The sequence below is a fragment of the Hemiscyllium ocellatum genome, chromosome 2 (genome assembly GCF_020745735.1).
Source record: "Hemiscyllium ocellatum isolate sHemOce1 chromosome 2, sHemOce1.pat.X.cur, whole genome shotgun sequence".
NCBI classification, from domain to species: domain Eukaryota; kingdom Metazoa; phylum Chordata; class Chondrichthyes; order Orectolobiformes; family Hemiscylliidae; genus Hemiscyllium; species Hemiscyllium ocellatum.
This window is the reverse complement of record NC_083402.1, coordinates 36,047,880-36,072,244: the sequence shown is the minus strand read 5'-3', so window position 1 is coordinate 36,072,244 and position 24,365 is coordinate 36,047,880. Positions and strand designations below refer to the sequence as shown.

At 41.3% G+C, this 24,365-nt stretch overlaps 1 protein-coding gene across 1 annotated transcript in view; it reads right to left on the bottom strand.

The window, feature by feature from the left end:
- Window positions 1-2,049: 2,049 nt before the first annotated feature.
- The window catches only part of tbca (tubulin cofactor a), a 94,811-nt gene continuing 72,495 nt past the window's right edge, over window positions 2,050-24,365 (bottom strand). The window contains exons 3-4 of the mRNA XM_060843580.1: window positions 13,916-14,002; window positions 2,050-2,380 (exon numbers count right to left, since the gene is read on the bottom strand). Coding sequence (XP_060699563.1) covers window positions 2,300-2,380; window positions 13,916-14,002 — 168 coding nt within the window. The 3' untranslated portion in view covers window positions 2,050-2,299. The remainder of the gene's footprint in view (window positions 2,381-13,915; window positions 14,003-24,365) is intronic.

Sequence of the window (24,365 nt, the reverse complement as noted above, 5' to 3'; positions counted from 1 at the left end):
GTAGCCAAACTTTAGGACCGATCATTTGTATTTGTTCCTCTCACTTTCCTCCTCCATCTTGGCATACCTTGGTTTCAACACACCGTCTCTCACCCCATACCAGACATCAAAATCTACTTCTCCAACTTTAAAGTGTCAACTAAAAGATTGCAGAGTCAAGTACGACTGCAGAGCTTGTGCACATTGAAGGAACGTTGCACCATTAGTGGCACAGTGGCTCAGATTAATGCCAGAGACCTGGGTTTGATTCCACCCTCGGGTGACTATGTGTGTGGAGTTTTTACACACTCTGTGTTGGTGTTGGTCCTCTCAGTGCCGTGGTTTCCACCCACAGTCCAAACATGTGGTGAGGTGGATTAGCCATGGGAAATGGAGGGCTATAGCAATGGGGTGTCCTTCAGAGGGTCAGTGTGGACTTGATGGGCCGAATAGCCTGCTTGCACACTAAGGATTCTATCAACGATATTGCTGTGGGTTGGAGTCACACATAAGCAAGATCAGGTAAGGAAGGTGGATTCCCTCTAGAGAGGACATTTTTAACTGGATATCTTCTGATGACAACGAACAGTAGTTACTTCGTCATTGCTAAGAGAGCTTTTAAGTGCAGATTTTAATTAGTTCAAATTTCATCATCCACCATGGTGGGATTAGAATCTTAACCCCAGAACATTAAAACAGGTTCTTGATTACTAGTTCAGTGACATTACCACAGTGCCAACATCTAAGGAGAGCAATAAATAACAACTTTCTCAACACTGCTAACAAAAACAGGCTTTATTAAAATTACTGTTTTACAGGAGAAATCAGTGATGTGCTCAGACATCAAATTGCCATCTTATATTTCTCAATATTAAGCAGGCAGGGCCAATGCTGCTTTCATCAATTAGTCATGAAACTTTGTTAAGATTACCAAATAAGCGATAGGTAATGGTCTTGTTGATTGACCTGTGGAAAGGAGGCTCAACCTCCATTTAAAATAACTTAAATAGCACTGATAGCCAAACTAGGCAATCTTTTCATCATTCAGTGTGATAAATTTCATGTTACACTGGACTGTTATACAACTGTTAAATATAGAACAGCTATTATGTAAGTAGAGGATATATCATGATGTGAAATGAGATTTTTTCAAGCAAGTTGTCATTGATTTTACTGGAGAATATGGAGGTTTATTTAAATAACCAAATTTGATTTACATTTGTTTGATATAGTTACTTATGGATTGTAATTTAAAAATATATTTAAGTGTGATAGCATGATATTTCAACAGGTTGGATGGCCTTTTTCCTAATGTGACAAACTAATATTTTTAAAAATCATTCAAAATTAAGTTCATGAGGCAAGTAATCTTGCATGCTCCATGTTTGCCTGTGAATCAGAGAATCTGGAGATTTATAAACTGATGTAACAGTCAAACAAAAATGTCAACTATCACTGATGTAAGTATTACTTCTACAGCCAGACTGTATTGCTACAGGCGCAGGGTGACATATTACAAAGACAGTACCTGTACAGTACAGCATAAACCCAACAAGTCCAAAGTCATTGCCCTTGCAAAAGGTTACACTCAGTGAAAAAGGGACAATGTGCATGGTTACTGGACAAATTTATAACATTCAAGAATATTTTCAACCTTGTGAAAAGTCACGGTTCCCAAGTAGGTGACTGCAAAATCTGGCCGTTTTGTGTATACAGACTTATGCTACAGCTGTTTTGTACACAGCTCAAGAAGTGCAAGGCTACTTAATACATCCTGCTTGCAGTCAGACTGAGACCAGTCTTACATGGTGCTTTCACTTTGATATTAAGTGGTTAGAGTAGTACAAATCAAATCCTGAAAACAGACAACATAGCAGTTGTGGACTGCCTCAGTTCCTGAATAAGTTGTTTTGTAGAGAAATATTGCCAGCATGCTTGGCCAATGATGTAGCAGCTGCTAAAAATACAACTATCAGTTGCCAGACCACAAAATGTACACTCACTTTATCCGTCAAGTTAAAGTGGAACAACAGACATTTTAATGTTAGATGCACACATAAAATAAGACAATTGTCAGCATGTACTTTTATTTAATGTTTCATTATTTCATCATGATGTAGCACAAAATTTGTTTGGGTACACAATCTGTTGTGCAATGTAAGAGAACTCAGATTACACAGGCTTCATCCATCAATCCCAAGCATAATAATAACAGGGTCATAATGCCTAAAACTGAAATTTGGGGGATGGAGGGGGGTGAATGGAATGGACAGTGCAAATATTTATAACAAAACAAAACATCATAATTAAGAAATAGGGTCTAGGCTTCTAGTTTGATTGATCCTATTGTGGCCTGGGCTTCCTTGTATTCCTCAGTGTCTTCCAATTCTTTCTCGCTTTCCTAGAGCAGGAAGAATACAAAAACAGAATGTTTTCATTTTTGAAAATACGTTACTGTTATGCACTAATCCTATAATCAGAACTCAAACTAATCGTTTTCAATATACAAACTATACAATGATGTAAAACTAGTTCCTTCGATAACTCATGGTCATATCCAACTTTAAGTTATATTTGCTGTGGGATTTCACATCATTTAAATTTTAGGTAGCTTTGACTAGCCATAATTACATCAGAGCTAGGAGCTGAAATGGCTTTTACAGAGTGTAAAAATGGTCAATTGTTTTTCATAACACGAGAGTACTTATGAGAAGGGAGAAAGATGGTATGGTAAGGTCCTAGGGAGTGTTGCTGAACAAAGACACCTTGGAGTGCAGGTTCATAGCTCCTTGAAAGTGGAGTCGCAGGTAGATAGGATAGTGAAGAAGGCGTTTGGTATGCTTTCCTTTATTGGTCAGCGTATTAAGTACAGGAGTTGGGAGGTCATGTTGTGGCTGTACAGGACATTGGTTAGGCCACTGTTGGAATATTGCATGCAATTCTCGTCTCCTTCCTACCGAAAAGATGTTGTGAAACTTGAAAGTGTTCAGAAAAGATTTACAAGGATGTTGCCAGGGTTAGAAGATTTGAGCTACAGAGAGAGGCTGAACAGGCTGGGGCTGTTAATATCCTTGTTGGGGAACTATGGTGCAGTACTGCAGATGACACAATTACTTCAGATGCCTGAAATTTTAGAAAAAGTATTATGCTCATTATCCTCAACCAATTATCAAACAAATGTATGGATCTTTGTTTTTAGCGATCCATAGGCAAAGTTTTAGAATCTACGTTCTAACTCTGAAATACACATGACATCAAATAAAATATTCATATAGAGAGTAAAAAAGCAAAGAGTTAGGATAGAAATTAGTAAAAACAAAAAGGATTCCCTAATGAAATCTGGTTAAGTCTAATAACACACAACACGATCAGGAATTAAACCATGGGTTTTTCTTACGGTTGTAATGAGCTAGCTGATTTTAGTCAGGGTTGCTTCAATTGGTCATGGTATGTCAACTATCCACATACTCAAAGTTTGGGAGAAGATTTGTAGCTCGTTGTTGTGGTTCTGTTTGACGAGCTGGGAATTTGTGTTGCAAACGTTTCGTCCACTGTCTAGGTGATATCCTCAGTGCTTGGGAGCCTCCTGTGAAGCGTTTCTGTGATGTTTCCTCCGGCATTTTGAGTGGTTTGTCTCTGCCACTTCCAGTTGTCAGTTCCAGCTGTCCGCTGCAGTGGCTGGTATATTGGGTCCAGGTCGAGGTGTTTGTTGATAGAATCTGTGGATGAATGCCATGCCTCTAGGAATTCCCTGGCTGTTCTCTGTTTGGCTTGTCCTACAATAGTAGTGTTGTCCCAGTCAATTCATATTGCTTGTCATCTGCGTGTGTGGCTACTAAGGATAGCTGGTCGTGTCGTTTCGTGGCTAGTTGGTGGTCATGGATGCGGGTCGTTAGCTGTCTTCCTGATTGTCCTATGTAGTGTTTTGTGCAGTCCTTGCATGGGATTTTGTACATTACATTGGTTTTGCTCATGCTGGGTATCGGGTCCTTCGTTCTGGTGAGTTGTTGTTTGAGAGTGGCTGTTGGTTTGTGTGCTGTTATGAGTATGCGGTAAGCTTGTTTCCTCTTGCGGTTGAGTTCAGAACTAGGAGGCACGGTTTTAAAATTAAAATTTTCAAGACCGATAAGGAAAATATTTTTCTTTCCGAGGGTTGAGAAAGTTTGGAATTGGCTACCGGTGGTGGTGGTGGAGGTTGGGATGTCAAATGTTTTTATAACAGAGGTGGGTGAATTCTTGTCAGGCAGGGGCATTTAGGGGCACTATCAGAAACGTGAACTTTGAAACAAACAGATCAGCCATGATCTTATTGAATGGAGGAGGTGGCTCAAGGCACCGAATAGTCTACTTTTGGTCCTATGTCATATAAAAGACTCAATAAGAAGTTTGTAGCCACTGAAACATTACGGGTTCAGTTTTTAAATTCAATTGAAAAGGTAGTGGATTAAGCAGAGGAGAAAAAAAAACCTGAGAAATATCAAATCAACCACAGAGAAAACTTAAAAGGTTAACTTTTAAAATCAAGCAAGCCTAATGGTGATCATGATTATTTTAGGAAATGGCACAGTAATACTAGACCAATATACCAGTTTCCAAAAGGCTGATGTGCATGTTGCAACACTTTAATTAGATTTATTTGTTAGATTCACTAACAGGCCCTTTGGCCCAACAAGTCCACACCAACCCTCCAAAGAGTAACCCACCAAGACAGAATTCCCTCTGACTAATGCATCTAACACTATGGGCAATTCAGCATGGCCAATTCACCTGACCTGCACATCTTTGGATTGTGGGAGGAAATCGGATTACCCGGAGGAAACCCACGCAGATGTAGGGAGAATGCGCAAACTCCACACAGACAGTTGCTCAAGGCTGGAATCAAACCCAGGTCCCTGGCACTGCGAGGCAGCAGTATTAACCACTGAGCCACCATGCCATCTCTTTCACTCGTAGCTTTGTTAAAAACTGCATTTTTGCCATTACCCACTAAAGACTTGCACTGAATACCAGAAAGCAGTTGTATTTTCATGTTGCATGTAAATGAAATCCAGCAGATATTTAATCTACTAATTATGAGACCACCTTCCCTTTTAGCAAAGGGTAAGCATGATCCGTAATCAACTATTGGTTAAGGAAATGTTTGCCACCTTCACTCATCTCCTGAATATCCCATTTCCTTCACTGTAGCATTATTATTTTGCACTGTCAACAACTTGAGCTGAAGTATGCACATACTAATGGCAGGTATAGATGCCTGTTGTGACAAAATTTGGCCCAACATGTTTCAATAGTTAAATTGAAATGGTTAAAACTCTGCTTCAACACTCCCAGCTGATAAATTTTGCAAAGAAAATTTGAAATACATCTGGATATTTCCACAAATCCTTCTACGTTTTCCAGGTGTAAGAAAGTTTTAGTAGTCATGAACATACAACTAAAAAGTTTAATTGCATTAATGTTTGAGAGATGTCTTGGTTAGCTACTCTCATTAATAAGGAAACATACTGTAGCTATACTGCCTGCTAGATGTTTATTTTCTTACAATTATCAATTTGAACACAGAGTTCAACATCTCAAAGCTTAGAAACAAAATCAGCTTGGCACCAGTCTCAATTATCCTGCAGTTGGTGAAAAGTTGGAGCTGTACAAGCTCTTTCTGCCAGAAGGTTTCACAGCACCAGTAAAACAAATATCAAAATAAATGTCTTCAATGTGATTATAATGTTTTCAGTTTGCATCGGTGCCATATAAGATCTGCTAAAACGTGGCTGCCCTATTAAGTTAATGCAAGGTCCTGACCATTGCCAAGGTAGCCAGCGTTAACTAGACCAGCAGTGAGATGCCATTAAATTGCCCCTATTATCTTTGGTGAAGCAGAAGGAAATCATTTAGGCTTTAAATTGAGCAGATATAAAGATTAGAAGAGGATGGAGTTTGTGGCACTTGTAGGCCGCCAGCTAATAAAGACAAATGAAAATACTAGTTTTAATTTTTAGCGAAACCAATGAAATCAAAATGGCACTTAGATAAGGTTTGCCCACTTTTAGGATTCGATTTTTATCCACGTTTTAAGAAAATATTGCTGCTGAACTGAAGGTACTAGAATAATCTGCAAAATGAAGTTCTTCCTTTCCACCCAAAATTATATGATACACTGAACATTTATAGATCAAAAAAGATAGTTCCCAAAATGCCAATTCTGTTATACACAAGTTATTTTCAAGAGATGTCAATAGGACTAAAAGATTAATCTCATACACCAATGGCAATGAATAAAATGCACTAGAATAAAATCTTAGTCTAATTTCTCTAAAATACATGAACATAGTAGTATAATTATAGTGGAGAACTAGGATGTTTAGAAACAGCTGTTATCAATTTTTTCCTAATCTTTTATTTATTATCGATTCAGAGACTTTATCCAAGCAAGCATTCTTGAATAAACTTAACTCCCATACCATTTACATTGTCATTAAAATGGGACTTACAAAATATACCTGATTTTATACTTATTTTATAAAAGTACTTTAAGTGCAATTTTCCAAAATGAATATAAATTGCATTGCCTTCTACTGTTGATGTAGAATCTACTGGTTAACTTTTGTTTAAAGTGTAAATCCCCAACCAATTCAAATAATAAAATGCATCTTATTGCAATTTTATTGTGGAATGTACGGTAAATTAACAAAACATTAAGGATCTCTAGATAATGCAAATGAAGTCCCACAACTATAAATTAAGTCATTTGACTGTTGTACACTTCATAACTTGCTGTAAAGCAAAGGCTCAGACTCATTTGCATTACAATGTTTTCTAATGCAAGTCATTCGTCTCTACATATGCAGGAAAGATTATGAAAAGAACAAAACAAAGCTTTCTTTACATTATATCAATTCAAAAATACAAAGAGACAAAAAAAGAGACATTCAGTAACCATCTTCTCTGCATGCTTGCATAATAGTATTGATTGAAGTAACTACCGGCTAGCCATTATGAGGACAAAGTCCTCTCTTCACAGAGAGGACACTCTCTACCATGTTGCACTAGCACAATGCTAAATGGGAAGATGTAGCCAGAGCCAGCAGCTAAAAACTGGGCATTCATGAGTTACTGTGGGCATCAGCAGAACTTTATTATGCAACCACAAGGCCAGAATATCCCTTAGACAGCCACAGTCACCACCAACTTGCCCAAGTTAATTACAGGATTGGCATTAAATGCCAAAATACCCACATCACTTGTACAAAAACAAAAATACCAGCAAGCCAGGGGATCAAACCTGATTCAATGAGTGTAAAGGAGCACACCAGAAGCAGTACCAGACATAACTAAAATTAAAGTGCAAATCTAATTCAGCTACATCACTGGACTATATGTATTCATAAGCAGCACGTGCTAAACAGAGCTTAGCAACACCACAACCATCAGATCAGTTAAAATCCCTGCAGTGTGAATTATGAACAATTAAACAATGAACATGGGGAAGCCCCTCAAGGAATAACCTCACACCCAAAGATGGTGGAGCTCAACATGAGGGCAAACATTTAATCAGAAATGCTGAGTGCACAATCTCACTCTCCAGATCCCCACCATCTCAGGAGTCAGTCTTCATTAATTCCATACATTCCATATGATATGGTTGATCAATTCATCTACATGGGCCTCTGATAAAGAGAGAGATGGCCGCAGTATCCTGAATTCAAAAGATAGGTCAGATTCAATCTGGAAAACTACTGCCTCAGAATCTACTCTTGATCATGAGCAAAATTATGACAGGCAGAGTTATCAAGACCATAAGATGAGGAGATATAGGAATGGAATTAGGTTATTTGTACCATTGAGTCTACTCCATCATTCGATCATGGCCGCTATGTATCGCACTTCTTCTCTCGGTGATGCCCTTACAGCATCTTACTTTTGGTCTCAAAGACATTCAATGTCTTGGCTTCTACAAACTTCTATGACAATGAGTTCCACAGGTTCACTGGCTGAAGAAATTCCTCCTAATCAGTTATAAAATCCTCAGTCCCTTCACTCTGAGGTTGTGCTCTTGGTCCTATTCTCTCCTCCTGGTGGAAACATCTTCTCCACTTCTATTCTATCCAGGCCTCAGCGTTTTGTCAGCTTTAATCAGATCCCCCTCATTCTTCTAAACTCCATTAAATACAGATCCAGAGCTCTCAACTATTTTTCATATGATGAACCCTTCATTCTTGGGATCATTCTTATAAACCTTCTCTGGCCAATGGACCACCTCCAATGTCATCAGAGCCTTAGATACAGGGTTCAAAAATGCTCATAATACTCCAAAATGTAGTCTGACAAGGATTTATACAGTCTCAGCAGTACACTCCTGCTCTTGTTTTCTACCTGTCTTGAAAGAATGCTAACATTGCTTTGCCTTCCTAACAGCTAACCAAACCTGCATGTTCATTTTAAGAGAATCGTGAAATAAGACTCCCAAGTTCCTTTGTACTACCTTTGAGCATTTTTGAAACCTGCATCTATGGAAGGATATGATGACATTGAAGGGAGTCCATTGGCCAGAGGGGGTTTATGGGAATGATCCCAAGAATGAAGGGTTTGTGCTTTAGATTTCTGAAGCCTTTTCTCATTTTGAAAAGAGTTTACACCTCTATTCTTCCTACTAAAATGTATAACTTACACTTTCCCACATTGTATTCCATCTGCCACCTCTTTGCTCATTCTCCTGACCTATGTCCTTCTGCAACCTTCCTACCTCAACAGTACCTATCCTTCTACCTTTATGTCATCTGCAAACATAGCTACAATACTCTCAGTTCCTCTGTCTAGATCATTTACTGCAGTTCCTTTAGCAGAGTCATAGGTTAAACTATTTCCAATTGCTTCATTCTCAGATGTTGACGGGGATGTGTGCTGATGACTTCACAGTTCAGCCTATTTGTAACTGCTCAGATTAAAAAAAAATGCATTCCCACTGACAATAAGCAAAACGTGTACAACATTCAGGCATTTGTTCCATCCCCAAGAATAGAATGTCTAATCACCTCCTTGAGCTTGTGGTGTAGTTGTAGTGTCCCTACATCTGAGCCAAGGAGGCATAGGTTCAAGTCCCACCTGCTCCAGAAGGTAGGTCATTACATATCTGACTACACCATCTTTACATTTGAAGGTTGACAAGTTCCCACACCCTGAAAGACTTCATCCTAGAATCTTCAAAAAAGTCAATGTATTAGAGTCAATATATTGGTTTTAATCTTCCAAAATTTTCTAGATTCCACAAAGCTTCCATCAGTTTGGAAGAAAGCAGATGTGACTCATCGATTCAAGAAAGGAGACAGAAAGCAAGAAATTGTAGACAAGTTATATTAATATACCAGTTATAGGGATAATCTGGGAATCTATTAGAGGTGGTTTAGTGGTATTAATGCAGATTTCTAACCAAACAATCCAGACTCTGGAAGTTTCACAAATTGTTGTGGCTCTGTTCGCCGAGCTGGAAGTTTTTGTTGCAAACGTTTCGTCCCCTGGCTAGGCGACATCATCAGTGCTCTGGAGTCTCCTGCAAAACGCTTCTTTGATGTTTCTTCCGGTATTTATAGTGGTCTGTCCTTGCTGCTTCCGGGTGTCAGTTTCAGCTGTCCGCTGTAGTGGTTGGTATATTGGGTCCAGGTCGATGTGTTTGTTGATGGAGTTTGTGGATGAATGCCATGCCTCTAGGAATTCCCTGGCTGTTCTCTCTCTGGCTTGCCCTATGATAGTAGTGTTTTCCCAGTCGAATTCATGTTGCTTGTTGTCTGCGTGTGTGGCTACTAGGGATAGCTGGTCGTGTCGTTTCGTGGCTAGTTGATGTTCATGTATGCGGATTGTTAGCTGTCTTCCTGTTTGTCCTATATAGTGTTTGGTGCAGTCCTTGCATGGTATTTTGTAAACTACATTAGTTTTGCTCATGTTGGGTATCGGGTCCTTTGTTCTAGTGAGTTGTTGTCTGAGCGTGGCTATTGGTTTGTGTGCCGTTATGAGTCCTAAGGGTCGCAGTAGTCTGGCTGTCAGTTCTGAAACGCTCCTGATGTATGGTAGTGTGGCTAGTCCTTTTGGTTGTGGCATGTCCTCGTTCCGTGGTCTGTCTGTTAGGCATCTGTTGATAAAGTTGCGCGGGTATCCGTTTTTGGCGAATACCTTGTATAGGTGTTCCTCTTCCTCTTTTTGCAGTTCTGGTGTACTGCAGTGTGTTGTGGCTCTTTTGAATAGTGTCCTGATGCAGCTTCGTTTGTGTGTGTTGGGGTGGTTACTTTCATAGTTTAGGACTTGGTCTGTGTGTGTTGTTTTCCTGTGTACCCTTGTGGTGAATTCTCCGTTCGGTGTTCTCTGTTCTATCACGTCTAGGAATGGGAGTTGGCTATCCTTTTCTTCTTCTCTCGTGAATCGGATTCCTGTGAGTGTGGCGTTGATGATCCGGTGTGTTTTTTCTATTTCCGTGTTTTTGATGATTGAACGTGTCATCGACATATCTGACCCAGAGTTTGGGTTGAATTTGTGGTAGGGCTATTTGTTCTAACCTTTGCATAACTGCCTCTGCTATGAGTCCCGAGATTGGTGATCCCATGGGTGTTCTGTTGATTTGTTCGTATATCTGATTGTTGAATGTAAAGTGTGTAGTGAGGCACAAGTCCAGTAGTTTAAGTATGCCGTCTTTGTTGATAGGTTCCGCCTCCTGTTTTCTGTTCTGTATGTCCAGTAGGTTGGCTATTGTTTCTCTGGCTAGGGTTTTGTCAATCGAAGTGAACAGTGCCGTCACGTCGAATGAGATCATGGTTTCTTCTTTGTCTATGTGTGTATTCCTGATGACATCCAAGAATTCCTGTGTTGATTGTATGGAGTGTTTGGATCCGCTGACCAGGTGTTTCAGTTTCTGTTGTAGTTCTTTGGCCAGTTTGTATGCTGGTGTCCCTGGTAGTGATACTATGGGTCTGAGTGGGATGTCTGGTTTGTGTACTTTGGGTAGTCCATAGAATCTGGGGGTGTTGTTGCTTTCCGGTTTCATTCTTTGTAGGTCAGCTTTGGTCATCTGTCCGTTTTTTTGTAGATTCTTTAGTGTGTTATTTATTCTATTGGTGAGTTGTGGTGTGGGGTCAGAATCCTTCATTTGGTAGGTGTTGGTATCTGCGAGTAGTTGTTGTGCTTTTTTGATGTAATCTGAATGTACCAACCACTACAGCGGACAGCTGAAACTGACACCCGGAAGCGGCAAGGACAGACCACTATAAATACTGGAAGAAACATCAAAGAAGCGCTTCGCAGGAGGCTCCAGAGCACTGATGATGTCGCCTAGCCAGGGGACGAAACGTTTGCAACAAAAACTTCCAGCTCGGCGAACAGAACCACAACAACGAGCACCCGAGCTACAAATCTTCGCACAAACCGTTTCACAAATTATACTCCTTCACGGAGGTTCTGACCACAGTCACGTCTTCTTTGAACTGCAGCCAAAAGTTTTTCTAAAAAAAAATTTGATCTGCTACAATTAATGGCTTCATGTTTTTCCTCTTCTGATGCAAAGCCATACAATATAAACAAAATCAAAAACAGAATTTGTTGGAAAAGCTCAGCAGGCCCGGCATCATCTGTGAAGAGAAATCTGAGTTAACATTTCTGGTCCGGTGACCCTTCCCTAGAACTCTGAGAAGTTCTGAGGAAGCATCACCGAACCAGAAACCTAGATAATGTTTAAATCTTTCCCCAAAAGTAAGCAAACACCATATGCCACTAGTTTCAAATCCAAATACAGATGAATTAAATACCTTTCATTACACTTGGATGAAGGCTCATATCTCTTTAAACCCTTCCTATTGATGTACCCATTCAGATACCAAATGCTGGCAAATGGGACTACATTCATTTAGAATATCTGGTCAGCATGGACGAGTTGGACTGAAGGGTCTGTTTCTGTGCTGAATATCTCTATGACCATGACTTCATGACTACGGCTTATGCTTTAGCAAGTACGCTATAGTAGTTAGAGACATATGGGATGCTTTCCTTTGTCAATCATGGCCAAAATTATAAAAGTGCAGGGGGATCATGCTGCAGCTGTACAGCACTTTGGTTCGGCCTAAGTTGGAATGCTGTATGCAGTTCTGGTCACCACTACAGGAAGGATGCATTTGCAGTGGAGGGGGTGCAAGGGAAATTCAACAGGATGTTGTCTGGGATACAGTATTTCAGCTAGGAAAAGAAATTGGGTAAGTTGGGGTTTTTTTTCCTTTGGAGCAGAGAACGGGAGGGCATCAGTTTAGGGTTGAAGAGGAGGGCATGAAGGGGAACCTGAGGGGCAATTATTTTTTAAAACAGAGGGTGGTGCATGTACTGCCAGTAGAAGTGGTTGAGGCGATACCATTAACAACATTTAAAAGGCATTTGGGCAAATACGCGGATAGGAAAGGTTCAGAAGGATTTGGGCCATCTGCAGGGAAACGGGGTTAGTGTTATAGACATTGTGGTCGGCATGGACCAGTTCCTATATCCATGCTGTAGGACTCCAAGTCTTTTTCTGGGGGGGTGGGGGGGGGGGGGGGGGGGGGGGTGGAGGAGGGGGATGCACACGGGAACCTGATAGCAGAGCTTAATGTAATAAGGAGCATGGACAGGGTGAACAGAAAGCACCTACTTCCATTAGTCAGAGGGTCAATAGGAGCTCATAAGTTTAAGAAGGGAGATGCAGGAGGTTTAGAGGGGATATGAGAAAAAAATGCACTGCTTGGGCAGGATAATTGAGGTGGAAAACACCAGAAGTTTTAAAAAGTACTTAGACAAGCACTTGAAACGTCATAAAATCCAAGGCTATGGGCCTAAGTGGAATAGTGTCTGCGGTAGAAGATTTCTGATGGTACAAACTTGATGGACTGAATGGCTTCTAAAGATAGCCTAGGGAGTGGAATACAGCCTTCCATACCCAGGACTAGAGTAGGCAGTTGGGAACTCAGACACAGTCCAGGTATCAGGATGTAGCCTTTCACATGCGACAGCAGAGCAAAGCTAATGAGGCATAAACGCAGACTGGGACAGAGCTGACTTTTCCTACCTCAGATTGACGCCTGGTTTCAGAATATGGTCATTCCAACTTGGGATTGGAGCAGAGCCTTTCCAAACTTGGATTTGAGCCCTGGGATTGAACCCCATGATATAGTCTCTACTCAACTGCATGGCTGTAGCTCTAATAACACTGTTAAGAGTTTGATTTCAGCAGGAAAAAGCAAACTCATTTTACTGGTACCAAATCTTCTTTCACTAAAGTACTGACGACAGCATTAAACAGTTATGAAGGTACAAGAGTAAAAGTCGCCAACGTCTTTGGCAGCACCTTTGAAATCCACAGCTCCTAATCATCTAAGACGGGGAGGGTAGCAGATACAGGGGAATACTAGCCCTACCAAGGTTTCCTTTAAGTCACATACACCCATGACTTGGAATCATTGCTTCCCCTTTGTGAATGAGTCAATATCCTGAAACTCCCCAGTTAACAGCACAATAGAAGCATCTACACCCAGTGAATCAAGATCACTCACTACCATTTTATCCAAGGCAATTAAGAATGAGCAAAAAAAAAATGCTGGATTGCCTGCATGCACACAATACATGAGTGAAAGGCAAAGTTGATTTTTTAAAGAGAATACGGAATAAAAATCTAATAGTCATTTCACAATATATAGGAACAAATTACTGCAGATGTCGGAAACTGTATGGAAAACAACAAATGCTGGAGACCACAGCGGGTCAGACAGCACCCATGGAGAGACAGCAAGCTAATGCTTTGAGCCTAGACGACCATTCATCAGAGCACAATATATGCTGGTTTAATATGATTTTAGATATTAAGCATTGATTTTATTAATTTGCAGAGACTAAAATGGACCATGTAATTAAAACTTGCCAAACTGAAATAAAACGGCCTCACCAATAGTTGTGCCAGGTCACTGTAGGCCGTTTCCAATCGACGCTGACAATCTGGAATCATCATCCGTGATTCTTGCAGAACTTCCATCTAGAAACAAAGAAAACAGGAGAGTGAAAATGAGGCTGGAAGCAACAAAGGATGTTGTTAATAGCTTGATTGCCAAATACCACCCTTGCTACTTCATGCTTGAAATGGAATTGTCTGCTATTCTATTCAAATGTTAAGATACTGATATTCAATGGTTTGCAGCACTTCTAGAATTGCTGGCAATAATTTGAATTATAGTTTTCACTGCTTCATCATATGAAAATACAAAATAAAATCGCTAAACCAGTTCAACAAATATATTGTAAGAAGTTAGTCCAAGTAGTTTTATTTTTATTAAAATAAAAAATATCTGCAGTCAATATAAAAAGCTTTTTCTTTGGGGTAATAAAGAAATGCAATGTCCAAGTAATATCACAGAGATAATTACTGCATGAAAAAAGTTATTGAGTTATTGATCGAACTGCGTGCTCTCTGCAGGAGGTTCAGACTGTGAAAGACAGAGGTCTACAGGAGCTCAGACAGAAGTGAGCGGAAACCAGCAGGTTCATCTTCATGGTCTTTATCATGCATAAGAAACTTATTTCAAAACTGCGTGCATTAATTTTGGCTAAGACAGTATGATTCTGTTCCCTTCAGGATGAAAAATAGTAATAAATACAGTCCAACTGTTAAAAAGCGTGCTCATCCAAGTGATGTAACGTTAGTGCTGGAACAATGGGGTTAGAGATTCAAAGCTTTCAGGGAAGTACAAAAGATTAATTTCTGCTTCTACATTTAAAGTTTTATACTTTCAAAATCCAAGGACTTTCTTCTTGAATGTCAAGAAAGTTTTATTTAAACTATGTATTTAGTTATGTAATATAACAAACATTTTGTTTGCTCTACAGTATGCATTAAAGATTTCTAATGTGTAAAATCAAAAGAAACAGTGTGCATACACCATAAAAATCCCGGATTCAGCCATAACACAGGACTTTACAATTTGATTCTCTTGGACAAAACCGAATTCTAAACATGTCCACAAAATACATGCATAGAGCACACAAACTCATGATAACAATAGAAGTGGTTAATGGCTTTGAAAGGTAAACCGCACAATAAAAGAAACAGGAAGTGACAAATCTGAGAAAATTAATATAAATAAATATGTTATGGTTCAAGAAAGAAAAGCTTGCATTTAAGTGGTACCTTTACCATCATCAGATAGCTCAAAGAACTTTACAGCCAATAAAGTACCTCTGAAGTGCATTCACTGTTTCAGTACAGTCACAATTTTAGTGCAGAAGATGCAGCAGCCAATTTGTAAACAAGCTCCCACATACAGGAATGTGATAATGACCAGATAATATTTTGTGAAATTTATTGAAGAATAAATATTGGCCTGGACACCAGAGAAAGTCTCCCTGCTCATCTTCAAAACCATTGCACAGCATCTTATAAGTCTGCCTGAGAAAGTATACAGGGTTTCATTTTAACATCTTAACCAAAAGGTGACACTTCTGACAATGCAGCGTTCCCTCAGTGCTGCGCTGGAATGTCAACTTTGATTACATTTATGCTCAGGTTCTGGAGAGAGACTGGAATTCAAATTTTATGACTCAGACAACAGACTGCCACAGCAAAACAAAAATACTCCAATAAACCAAAGGTTGCATGGATGCATGAAATAGTCCCTGAATAAACTGTTATTACAAAACTGAACTTTAAAGCTAAAGATGGACTAATGATGGTGAAAACAACAATACACACTTTGGAATGTGTTTTGGAAGTTCTATAAATGATTTGAAAGGCTAAAGTCATGATTCAATGGCTGTATTCTTCGGAGTCAGACAGTTGTGGGATTGAACCATTTCTAATGGCTTAAGCATGCAATCCCGGTTGATGCTTCCATGCAATGCTGAGAGTGATGTGCTATTGGAGGCTCATCTTTCAAATAAGCTGTTGAACCCAATGTCCTCCTGTCCTCTCGGCTGGTGGTAAAAGATTTCCCAACATTACTCCATGAACAGCATGGGACATCTCCATTTGCCATCACCAACAGCTATATGAATGACTGACCAACAAGTCTCTGAAGGACAATGTAACTGCTTTATCAAAATCGACAACTTGGTTGTGTTAATCCAAAATGAGAGAAAGAAAATCACACCACTTGATAGAACTATTTAATTCATGAACATAAATTTGCTGAAGCAAAAATGTGTCTTATGAGCCACACTGTAGCACTTAGACAATCCAGGCCCAAAGCAAGATGTGAAATTCTGAGATTTTATTCATGATATTTGAATTTCAGCATTCTAGAGGCTCCATTGACAGTTTTTTCAGAAGGGCAAAACATTTGAAAACTTTGAAGGAAAGATTGCATTGCTGATGCCAAAGAAAATTAGATGGAGTAAGTATGATAGCAAGAAATGATCTTAGAATGGAAGTCATTCAATCCATGCAGAGTCATTGAGCAGTACAGCATGGAAACAGACCCTTTGGTGTAACTTGCCCATGCTGACCAGATATCCCAAATTAGTATAACCATAACTTGAAAATTGTGGCTTTGGAAAAAGCACAACAGGTTAGGCAGCCCATCCAAGGAGCAGGAGGGAGGGTCGATGTTACAGACTGATAAAGGGCTTATGCCTGAAACGTCAACCTTCCTGCTCCTTGGATGGCTGTCTGACATGCTGTGCTTTTCCAGTGCCACATTTTGACTCTGGTCTCCAGAACCTGCAGGCCTCACTTTCTCTCATAAGACACTAAGAGATAGGAGCAGAAATTCAGCCATTTGGCCCATCGAGTCTTCCACCATTCAATCAATCAATCAACCCTAACTCCCGTTTCCCCACCCACCCCCCCAAATCCCTCTTAACCCTTCCTATTCATATACCCATTCCGATGCCTCTAATGTTATAATTGTACACAGTCTCCACCACTTCCTCTGGCAGCTCATTCCATACACGTACCACCCTCTGCATGAAAAAGTTGCCCCTTGGGTCCCTTTTATATCTTTTTCCTCTCGCCTTAAAGCTATGCCCTCTAGTTTTGAACTCCGCCATCCCAGGGAAAAGGCCTCAACTATTCACCCCATCTATGCCCCTCATGATTTTATTAAGTTCAGAAAGGTCATCCCTCAGCCTCCGACACTCTGGAGAAAATAGTCCAGCCCATTCAGCCTCTCCCTCTAGCTGAAATGCTTCAACCCTGACAACATCCTTCCTATAGCAAGGAGACCAGAATTGAATCTGGTATTCCAAAAGTGGTCTCACCAATGTACTGTACAGCTGCAGCATGACCTCTCAACTCTTATACTCAATGCACTGAACGATAAAGGCACACATACCAAACACTTCTTCACTATCCTGTCTGCCTGCAACTCTACTTTCACAGAACTATGAACCTGCACTCCAAGATTTCTTTGTTCAACAACATTCCACGCGACCTTATCATTAAGTTGAAGAGTGTAGTTCTGGAAAAGCACAGCCGGCAGGCAGCATCCAAGGAACAGGAGAATCGACAAACTGTCGTCTCTCCTGCTCCTCGGATGCTGCCTGACCAGCTGCACTTTTCCAGCATCACACTCTTAACTCTGACCTCCGGCATCTACAGTCCTCATTTTCTCCTTACCATTAAGGTGCATATGTCCTGCCCTGAACTGCCTTTCCAAAATGCAGCACCTCACATTTATCTAAATTAAATTCCATCCGCCACTCCTCAGCCTGCCGGACCATCGGATCAAAATCCCGTTGTACTCGGAGGTAACCTTCTTTGCTATCCAGGAGAAAGTGAGGACTGCAGATGCTGGAGATCAGAGCTGAAAATGTGCTGCTGGAAAAGCGCAGCAGGTCAGGCAGCATCCAAGGAGCAGGAGAATCGACGTTTTGGGCATGAGCCCTTCTTTAGGAAGGCCCTGAAGAAGGGCTCATGCCCGAAACGTCGATTCTCCTGCTCCTTGGATGCTGCCTGACCTGCTGCGCTTTTCCAGCAGCACATTTTCAACTTCTTTGCTATCCACCACACCTCCAATTTTGGTGTTACCTGCAAACTTACTAACCATATGGTGATTTCAACTTTCTCAATATTGACTTTCCCAATAAGCCCAGATGGTTTGGATTAAGAGTTTGGAGTTAAGAGTGTGGAAGCCCTAAATGAGTTTTTTACTTGGTTTTCACCAAGGAAAGGGAACGTGTTATAAATGAAAACTTAGAGGAGCTGGGATACAGTCTTGACCAGATCAAGGTTGATGAAGTCGATGTGCTAGAAACTTTGGAAAACATTAAGATTGATAAGTCTCCAGGGCCAGACCAGATTTATCCTAAGCTGCTCCGGGAAGCAAGAAAAGGAGGTTGCTAAGCCGCTGGCAAGAATATTTGCCTCCTCACTCTCCACAAGAGTCGTACTGGAGGACTGGAAGGAGGCGAATACTGTTCTTCTTTTCAAGAAGGAGAATAGGGAAATCCCTGGCAATTACAGACCAGTCAGTCTTACATCAGTGGTCAGCAAGGTTTCGGAAAGAATTCTGAGGGATAGGATTTATGACTATTTGGCAAAGCATAGTGTGATTAAAGGCAGTCAGCACGGCTTTGTGAGGGGCACGCCATGCCTCACAAACCTTATGGAGTTCTTTGAGGAGGTGTCAAGACAGGTCAACGATGATCAAGCAGATGTGGTATATCTGGACTTCAGCAAGGCATTTGATAGGGTTCCTCGTGGTAGGCTCATTCATAAAGTCAGGAAATATGGGATACAGGGAGATTTGGCTGTCTGGATTCAGAATTGGCTGGCTGACAGAAGGCAGAGAGTGGTTGTAAATGGGAAGTATTCTGCCTGGAGGTCAGGGAGGCACAGTGGTTAGCACTGCTGCCTCTCAGCGCAAGAGACTTGGGTTCAATTCCTGCCTCAGGCGACTCTCTATGTGGAGTTTGCACATTCTCCCAGTGTCTGCCTGGGTTTCCTCCGGGTGCTCCCGTTTCCTCCCACAATCCAAAAATGTGCAGGTTGGGTGAATTGGCCATGCTAAATTTCCCGTGGTATTAGGTGAAGGGGTAAATGCAGGGGAATGGGTCTGGGTGGGTTGCGGGTCGGTGTGGACTTGTTGGGCCGAAGAGCCTGTTTCCACATTGTAAATGATGTAATGTAATCAGTGTTGAGTGGGGTCCCACAGGGCTCTGTTCTTGGGCCTCTGCTCTTTCTAGTGTCTAAAAATGACTTGGATGAGGAGGTGGAGGGGTAGGTTAGTAAATGGGGCGATGACACAAAGATTGAAGGTGCTGTTGATATTATCAGCGCGATATAGACAGGATGCAGAGCTGGGCTGAGAAATGACAGATGGAGTTCCACCTGGATAAATGCAAAGTGATGCACTTTGGAAGGTCGAACTCAAATGGATTAAAGACAGGATTCTTGGCAGTGTGGAGGAACAGAGGGATCTGGGTGTGCAAGTACATAGATCCCTCAAAGTTGCCACCCAAGTGGATAGGGTTGTTGAGAAAGCATATGGTGTTTTGGCTTTCATTAACAGGGGGATTGAGTTTAAGAGCCGCGAGGTTTTGCTGCAGCTCTACAAGTCCCTGGTGAGACCACACTTGGACTATTGTGTCCAGTTCTGGTCACCCTATTATAGGAAAAATACAGAGGCTTTGGAGAGGATACAAAGAAGGTTTCCCAGGATGCTGTCAGGACTGGACGGCTTGCCTTATGAAGAAAGGTTAAATAAACTTGGACTTTTCTCTCCAGAGAGAAGGAGGAAGAGAGAAGACCTGATCGAGGTGTACAAAATAATGATATAAATAGATAGAATCAATAGCCAGAGACTTTTCCCCAGGGCAGGATTGACTGGCACGAGAAGTCATAGGTTGAAGATATTAGGAGGAAGGTATAAATGAGATGTCCGAGGTAGGTTCTTTATGCAGAGAGTTGTGAATGCATGGAATGCGTTGCCAGCTGTGATGGTGGAAGCAGAGTCATTGGGGACATTTAAGTGACTGCTGGACATGCACATGGATAGCAGTGAGTTGAGGGGTGCGTAGGTTAAGTTACGATATTTGACTTAGGATTAAATCTCGGCACAACATCGTGGGCCAAAGGGCCTGTTCTGTGCTGTACTTTTCTATGTTCTATTCCTCCTCTGTTCATATCCCAAGCCATTTATATAACTGATGAAAAGCAGTGGGCCCAGCGCTGAACTCTATGGCACACCACTGGTCAAAGGCCTCCAGTCCGAAAAACAACCCTCCACCACCCTCTGTCTTCTATACTCAAGCCAATTCTGTACCCAAATTGCTAGTTCTCCATGTAGTCCATGTGATTTAACCTTGCTAATAAATCTACCATGCAGAACCTTGTTGAATGCCTTACTGAAGTCCGTAAAGATCATATCCACTGTTCTGCCTTAGTCAATCCTCTTCGTTACCTCTTCAAAAATCCAAGTTAGTGAGACATGATTTACCACCCAAAAAGCCGTGTTGACTATCCCTAATCAGTCCTAAACATGTACATGTAGTTCCAACTACATCCTGTCCCCCAGAATTCCCCCCAACAACTCACCCACCATCAATGATGTCAGACTCACCAATCTACAGTTCCCTACCTTTTCCTTACCACCTTTCTTAAACAGTGGCACCACGTTAGCTGATCTCTAGACTTCTAGCACCTCCTGTGACTATCGACGATACAAATATCTCAGCAAGGAACCCAGCAATCACTTCCCTAGCTTCCCACAATGTTCTTGAGTACACCCAATCAGGTCCCAGGTATTTGTCCACCTATAAGCATTTCAAGGCATCCTGCACTTCCTTCTCTGTAATATGGATGTTTTGCAAGATGTCACTATTTATTTCCCAAAATTCCCTAGTGTCCATTTCCTTCTCTGCAGTAAATACTGAGACAAAATACTCATTTAGTACACACTTCACAAAATTCCTCTCCATCTTAACTCTGTGCCAATCCCAGTTTAGGTTTAAAAAGTTAAAATCCCATACCGTTACCACCTTCTTATTCTTACAGAGAACTGTGATCTCGTTAGAAACTTTCTTCTCAATTTCCTGCTGACTATGGAGAGAGAGTGCCAGAGCACGAGGATACAATCTTTATAATATAATTATCCCTTTCTGATATCCTCGGTTCCACCCAAATAACTTCCTTGGATGTACTCCCAGGAATATCCTCCCGAAGTACAATCGTAATGCTATCCCTTATCAAAAATGTCTCTCCACTCTTACCTCCCCTTCTATCCTTCCTATAACATCTGTACCCTGGAACATTAAGCTGCCAATCCTGCCCATCCCTGAGCCACTACTCCATAATCACCAGGAGATCCCAGTCCCATGTTCCTAACCATGCTTTGAGTTCATCTGCCTTCCCTATGAGGCCTCTCACCTTGAAATAAATGCAGTTTAATTTATCAGTCCCATGTCATTCTCTACTTTGTTCCTGCCTGCCCTGACTGGTTTTCCCAACTGCATGTTTCAGACTGATCTCTTTCTTCACTACCTCCATGGGTCCCACCTTACTGATCTGAATCCTCCAGAGCAGCTGGAGCAAATCTCCCTGTCAGTACATTAGTCCCCTTCCAATTCATATACAGGTCCTTCTTATACAGGTCACTTCTATTCCAGAAAAGATTTCAATGATCCAAGAATGCGAATCCTTCTCCCTTACGCTAGTTTTTCAGCGCACATTAATCTGCTGTATCCTCCTACTCATACCCTCACTAGATCATGGCACCAGGAGTAATCCATATTTTATTATTCTGGGAAAACCAAAATGGAGGATGAAAAAAATTGTGGCTGTAAGAGCTGCTCTTTTTTGTGGTATTTTAGGTGTTGGAGGTGATTTCCTTGAATTCCAAGAGCAGCAAGTATTGGTTTATATGTTGCTCTGGAACTCTGGTGGACAAAAGGTCAAAACCATGGTACTTTAAAAAGGAGGAAGACAGACAACGGTAGTGACCATATGGTCAGAGAAAGAAAACTATGCTGACACACTGAATCTGCACAGTTACTGTCTTTGTTGTTTGAGTCCAAGTATTTTAGACATCGGAATGTGTTTCGGAAAAATTAACAAAAAGCAAAATCACAGTTAACCTTGAAGAAAACTGTGTGGGAGGGCTCACAGCACAAGGAACAGTTAAGTACATAGTTTTTAAGTGTAGCCTTGCTGTAAATCTACAATAGCAAGTAGAGTGGGTTCTTTCTCGATTACATGTTTTATTGAGATCTGTCTCATGGCTTATATTTTTAAAAATTTAATTGAAAATATTAAGTTAGCCTGCAGCAGTTTTTTTTATAGCAATAAGGTGGTGCTATTTTCTGGGTCTATACATTGTGAAGGAGCAAAGACAACCTTTAGTAGAGTGATGTGCTCTTCCTGTCAAATGTGGGAGTTTAGGGAGAGTTTCCATGTTACTGATGATTACGTCTGCAGGAAGTGACTTTGGTTGCAAATCCTATCAGAGAGCACGTGGATTGGTCAGAGCTGCAGTTGGAGGCAATAAGGAATTTACAGGAGCTAGGTGGTGTGATGGATGGCAGTTATAGGAAGGCAGAAAAGCTGCAGAAACACAGTCAGGTTAACTCCAAGAAAGGTAGGAGGGATAGGCAGGTAGGGCAGGAGTCTCCTGTGGCTATCTCCATCTCAAACAAATACGCTGTTTTGCGAAAAAGTAGAGATTGATAGACTCTCGAGGGAATGTAGCACGAACAGCCAAGATCCTGGTACTGAGAATGGTTCTCATGCAATGAGGGGCACGTTGGGTCCCAAGTGATTGATTGTGTGAGGGGACTCCCTACTCAGAGGCACAGACAGATGTTTCTGTGACCGGCAGCAAAAATCAGAACGGTGTGTTGCCTCCCTGGTGCCAGAACAGAGGATATCTCAGATAGGGTGCAGAATGTTCTCAAGGGGAGAGGGACCATCAGGAGGTTGTTGTACATATAGGAAGGGAGATTCCGAAGGGAGAATGTTAGACAGGAAAGTTAGGCAGAAATTTAAAAAAGATGTCCTCGAAGATAGTAATATCTGGATTATTCCCAGTGCTAGGAGCTAGTGAGGGTAGGAATAGGAGGATAGAGCAGATGAATACATGGCTGAGGAGGTGGTGCAGGGGAGAAGGATTCACACTTTTGGAATCATTGGAATCTCTTCTGGGGTTGAAGTGACCTGTACAAGGAGGACAGATTGCACCTGAATTGGAAGGGGACTAATCTACTAGCAGGGAGATTTGCTAGGGCTGCTTGGGAGGATTTAAACTGGTAAGGTGGGTGGGTGGGACCCAGGGAAATGGTAGTGAAAGAGATCAATCTGAGACTGGTACAGGTGGGAAAAGGAGCAAATCAAACAGTCAGAGCAGGCAGAAACAAAGGACAGAATAAGGTAGGATTGATAAATTAAACTGCATTTATTTCATTGTAAGAGGCCTCACAGGGAAGGCAGATGAGAATTCGGAGCATGATTAGGAACATGGGACTGGGATATCATCGCAATTACAGAGTAATGGCTCAGGAATGGATAGGGCTGGCAGCTTAACGCTCCAGGATACAAATGTTACAGGAAGGATAGAAAGGGGGGGGGGGCGCAAGAGAGGAGGGGGAGTGGCGTTTTTGATAAGGGATAGCATTACAGCTTTACTTCAGGAGGAGATTCCTGGGAATACATCCAGGGAAGTTATTAGAATGGAACTGAGATATAGGAAAGGGATGATCACTTTACTGGGATTGTATTTATAGACTTCCCAGTAGTCAGGGGGGAAATTAAGAAACACTTACCCTTAAGAATAATAGGGGAGTAGGGGAGTTTTACGTTCCAAACATAGACAGGGATTGCCATAATGTTAAAGGTTTAGATGGAGATGAATTTGTTAAGTGGGTACAAGAAAATTCTGTATGTGGATGCACCTACCAGAGAAGGTGCAAAAGCACACCTACTTTTGCGAAATTAGGCAAGGCAGATAATTGAGGTGTCAGTGGAGGAGCACTTTGGGGCCAGCGACCATAATTCTATGAGCTTTAATATAGTGATGGAAAATGACAGACCAGATCTAAAAACTGAAGTTCTAAATTGGAGGAAGGCTAATTTTGACAATATTAGACAAGAACTTTCAAAAGTTGATTGGGAGTAGATGTTCACAGGTAAAGGAACGGCTGGAAAATGGGAAGCCTTCAACGAGATAAGCAGAGACAGTATATTCCTGTTAGGGTGAAAGGGAAGGCTGGTAGGTGTGGGGAATGCTGGATGACTACAGAAATTGAGGATTTGGTTAAGAAAAAGAAGGAAGCATACGTTGGGTACAGACAGCAGAGATTGAGTGAATTCCTAGAAGAGTATAAAGGCAGTAGAAGTATATTTAAGAGGGAAATCAGGAGGGCAAAAAGGGGATAGGAGATAGCTTTAGCAAACAGAGTTAAAGAGAAGCCAAGAG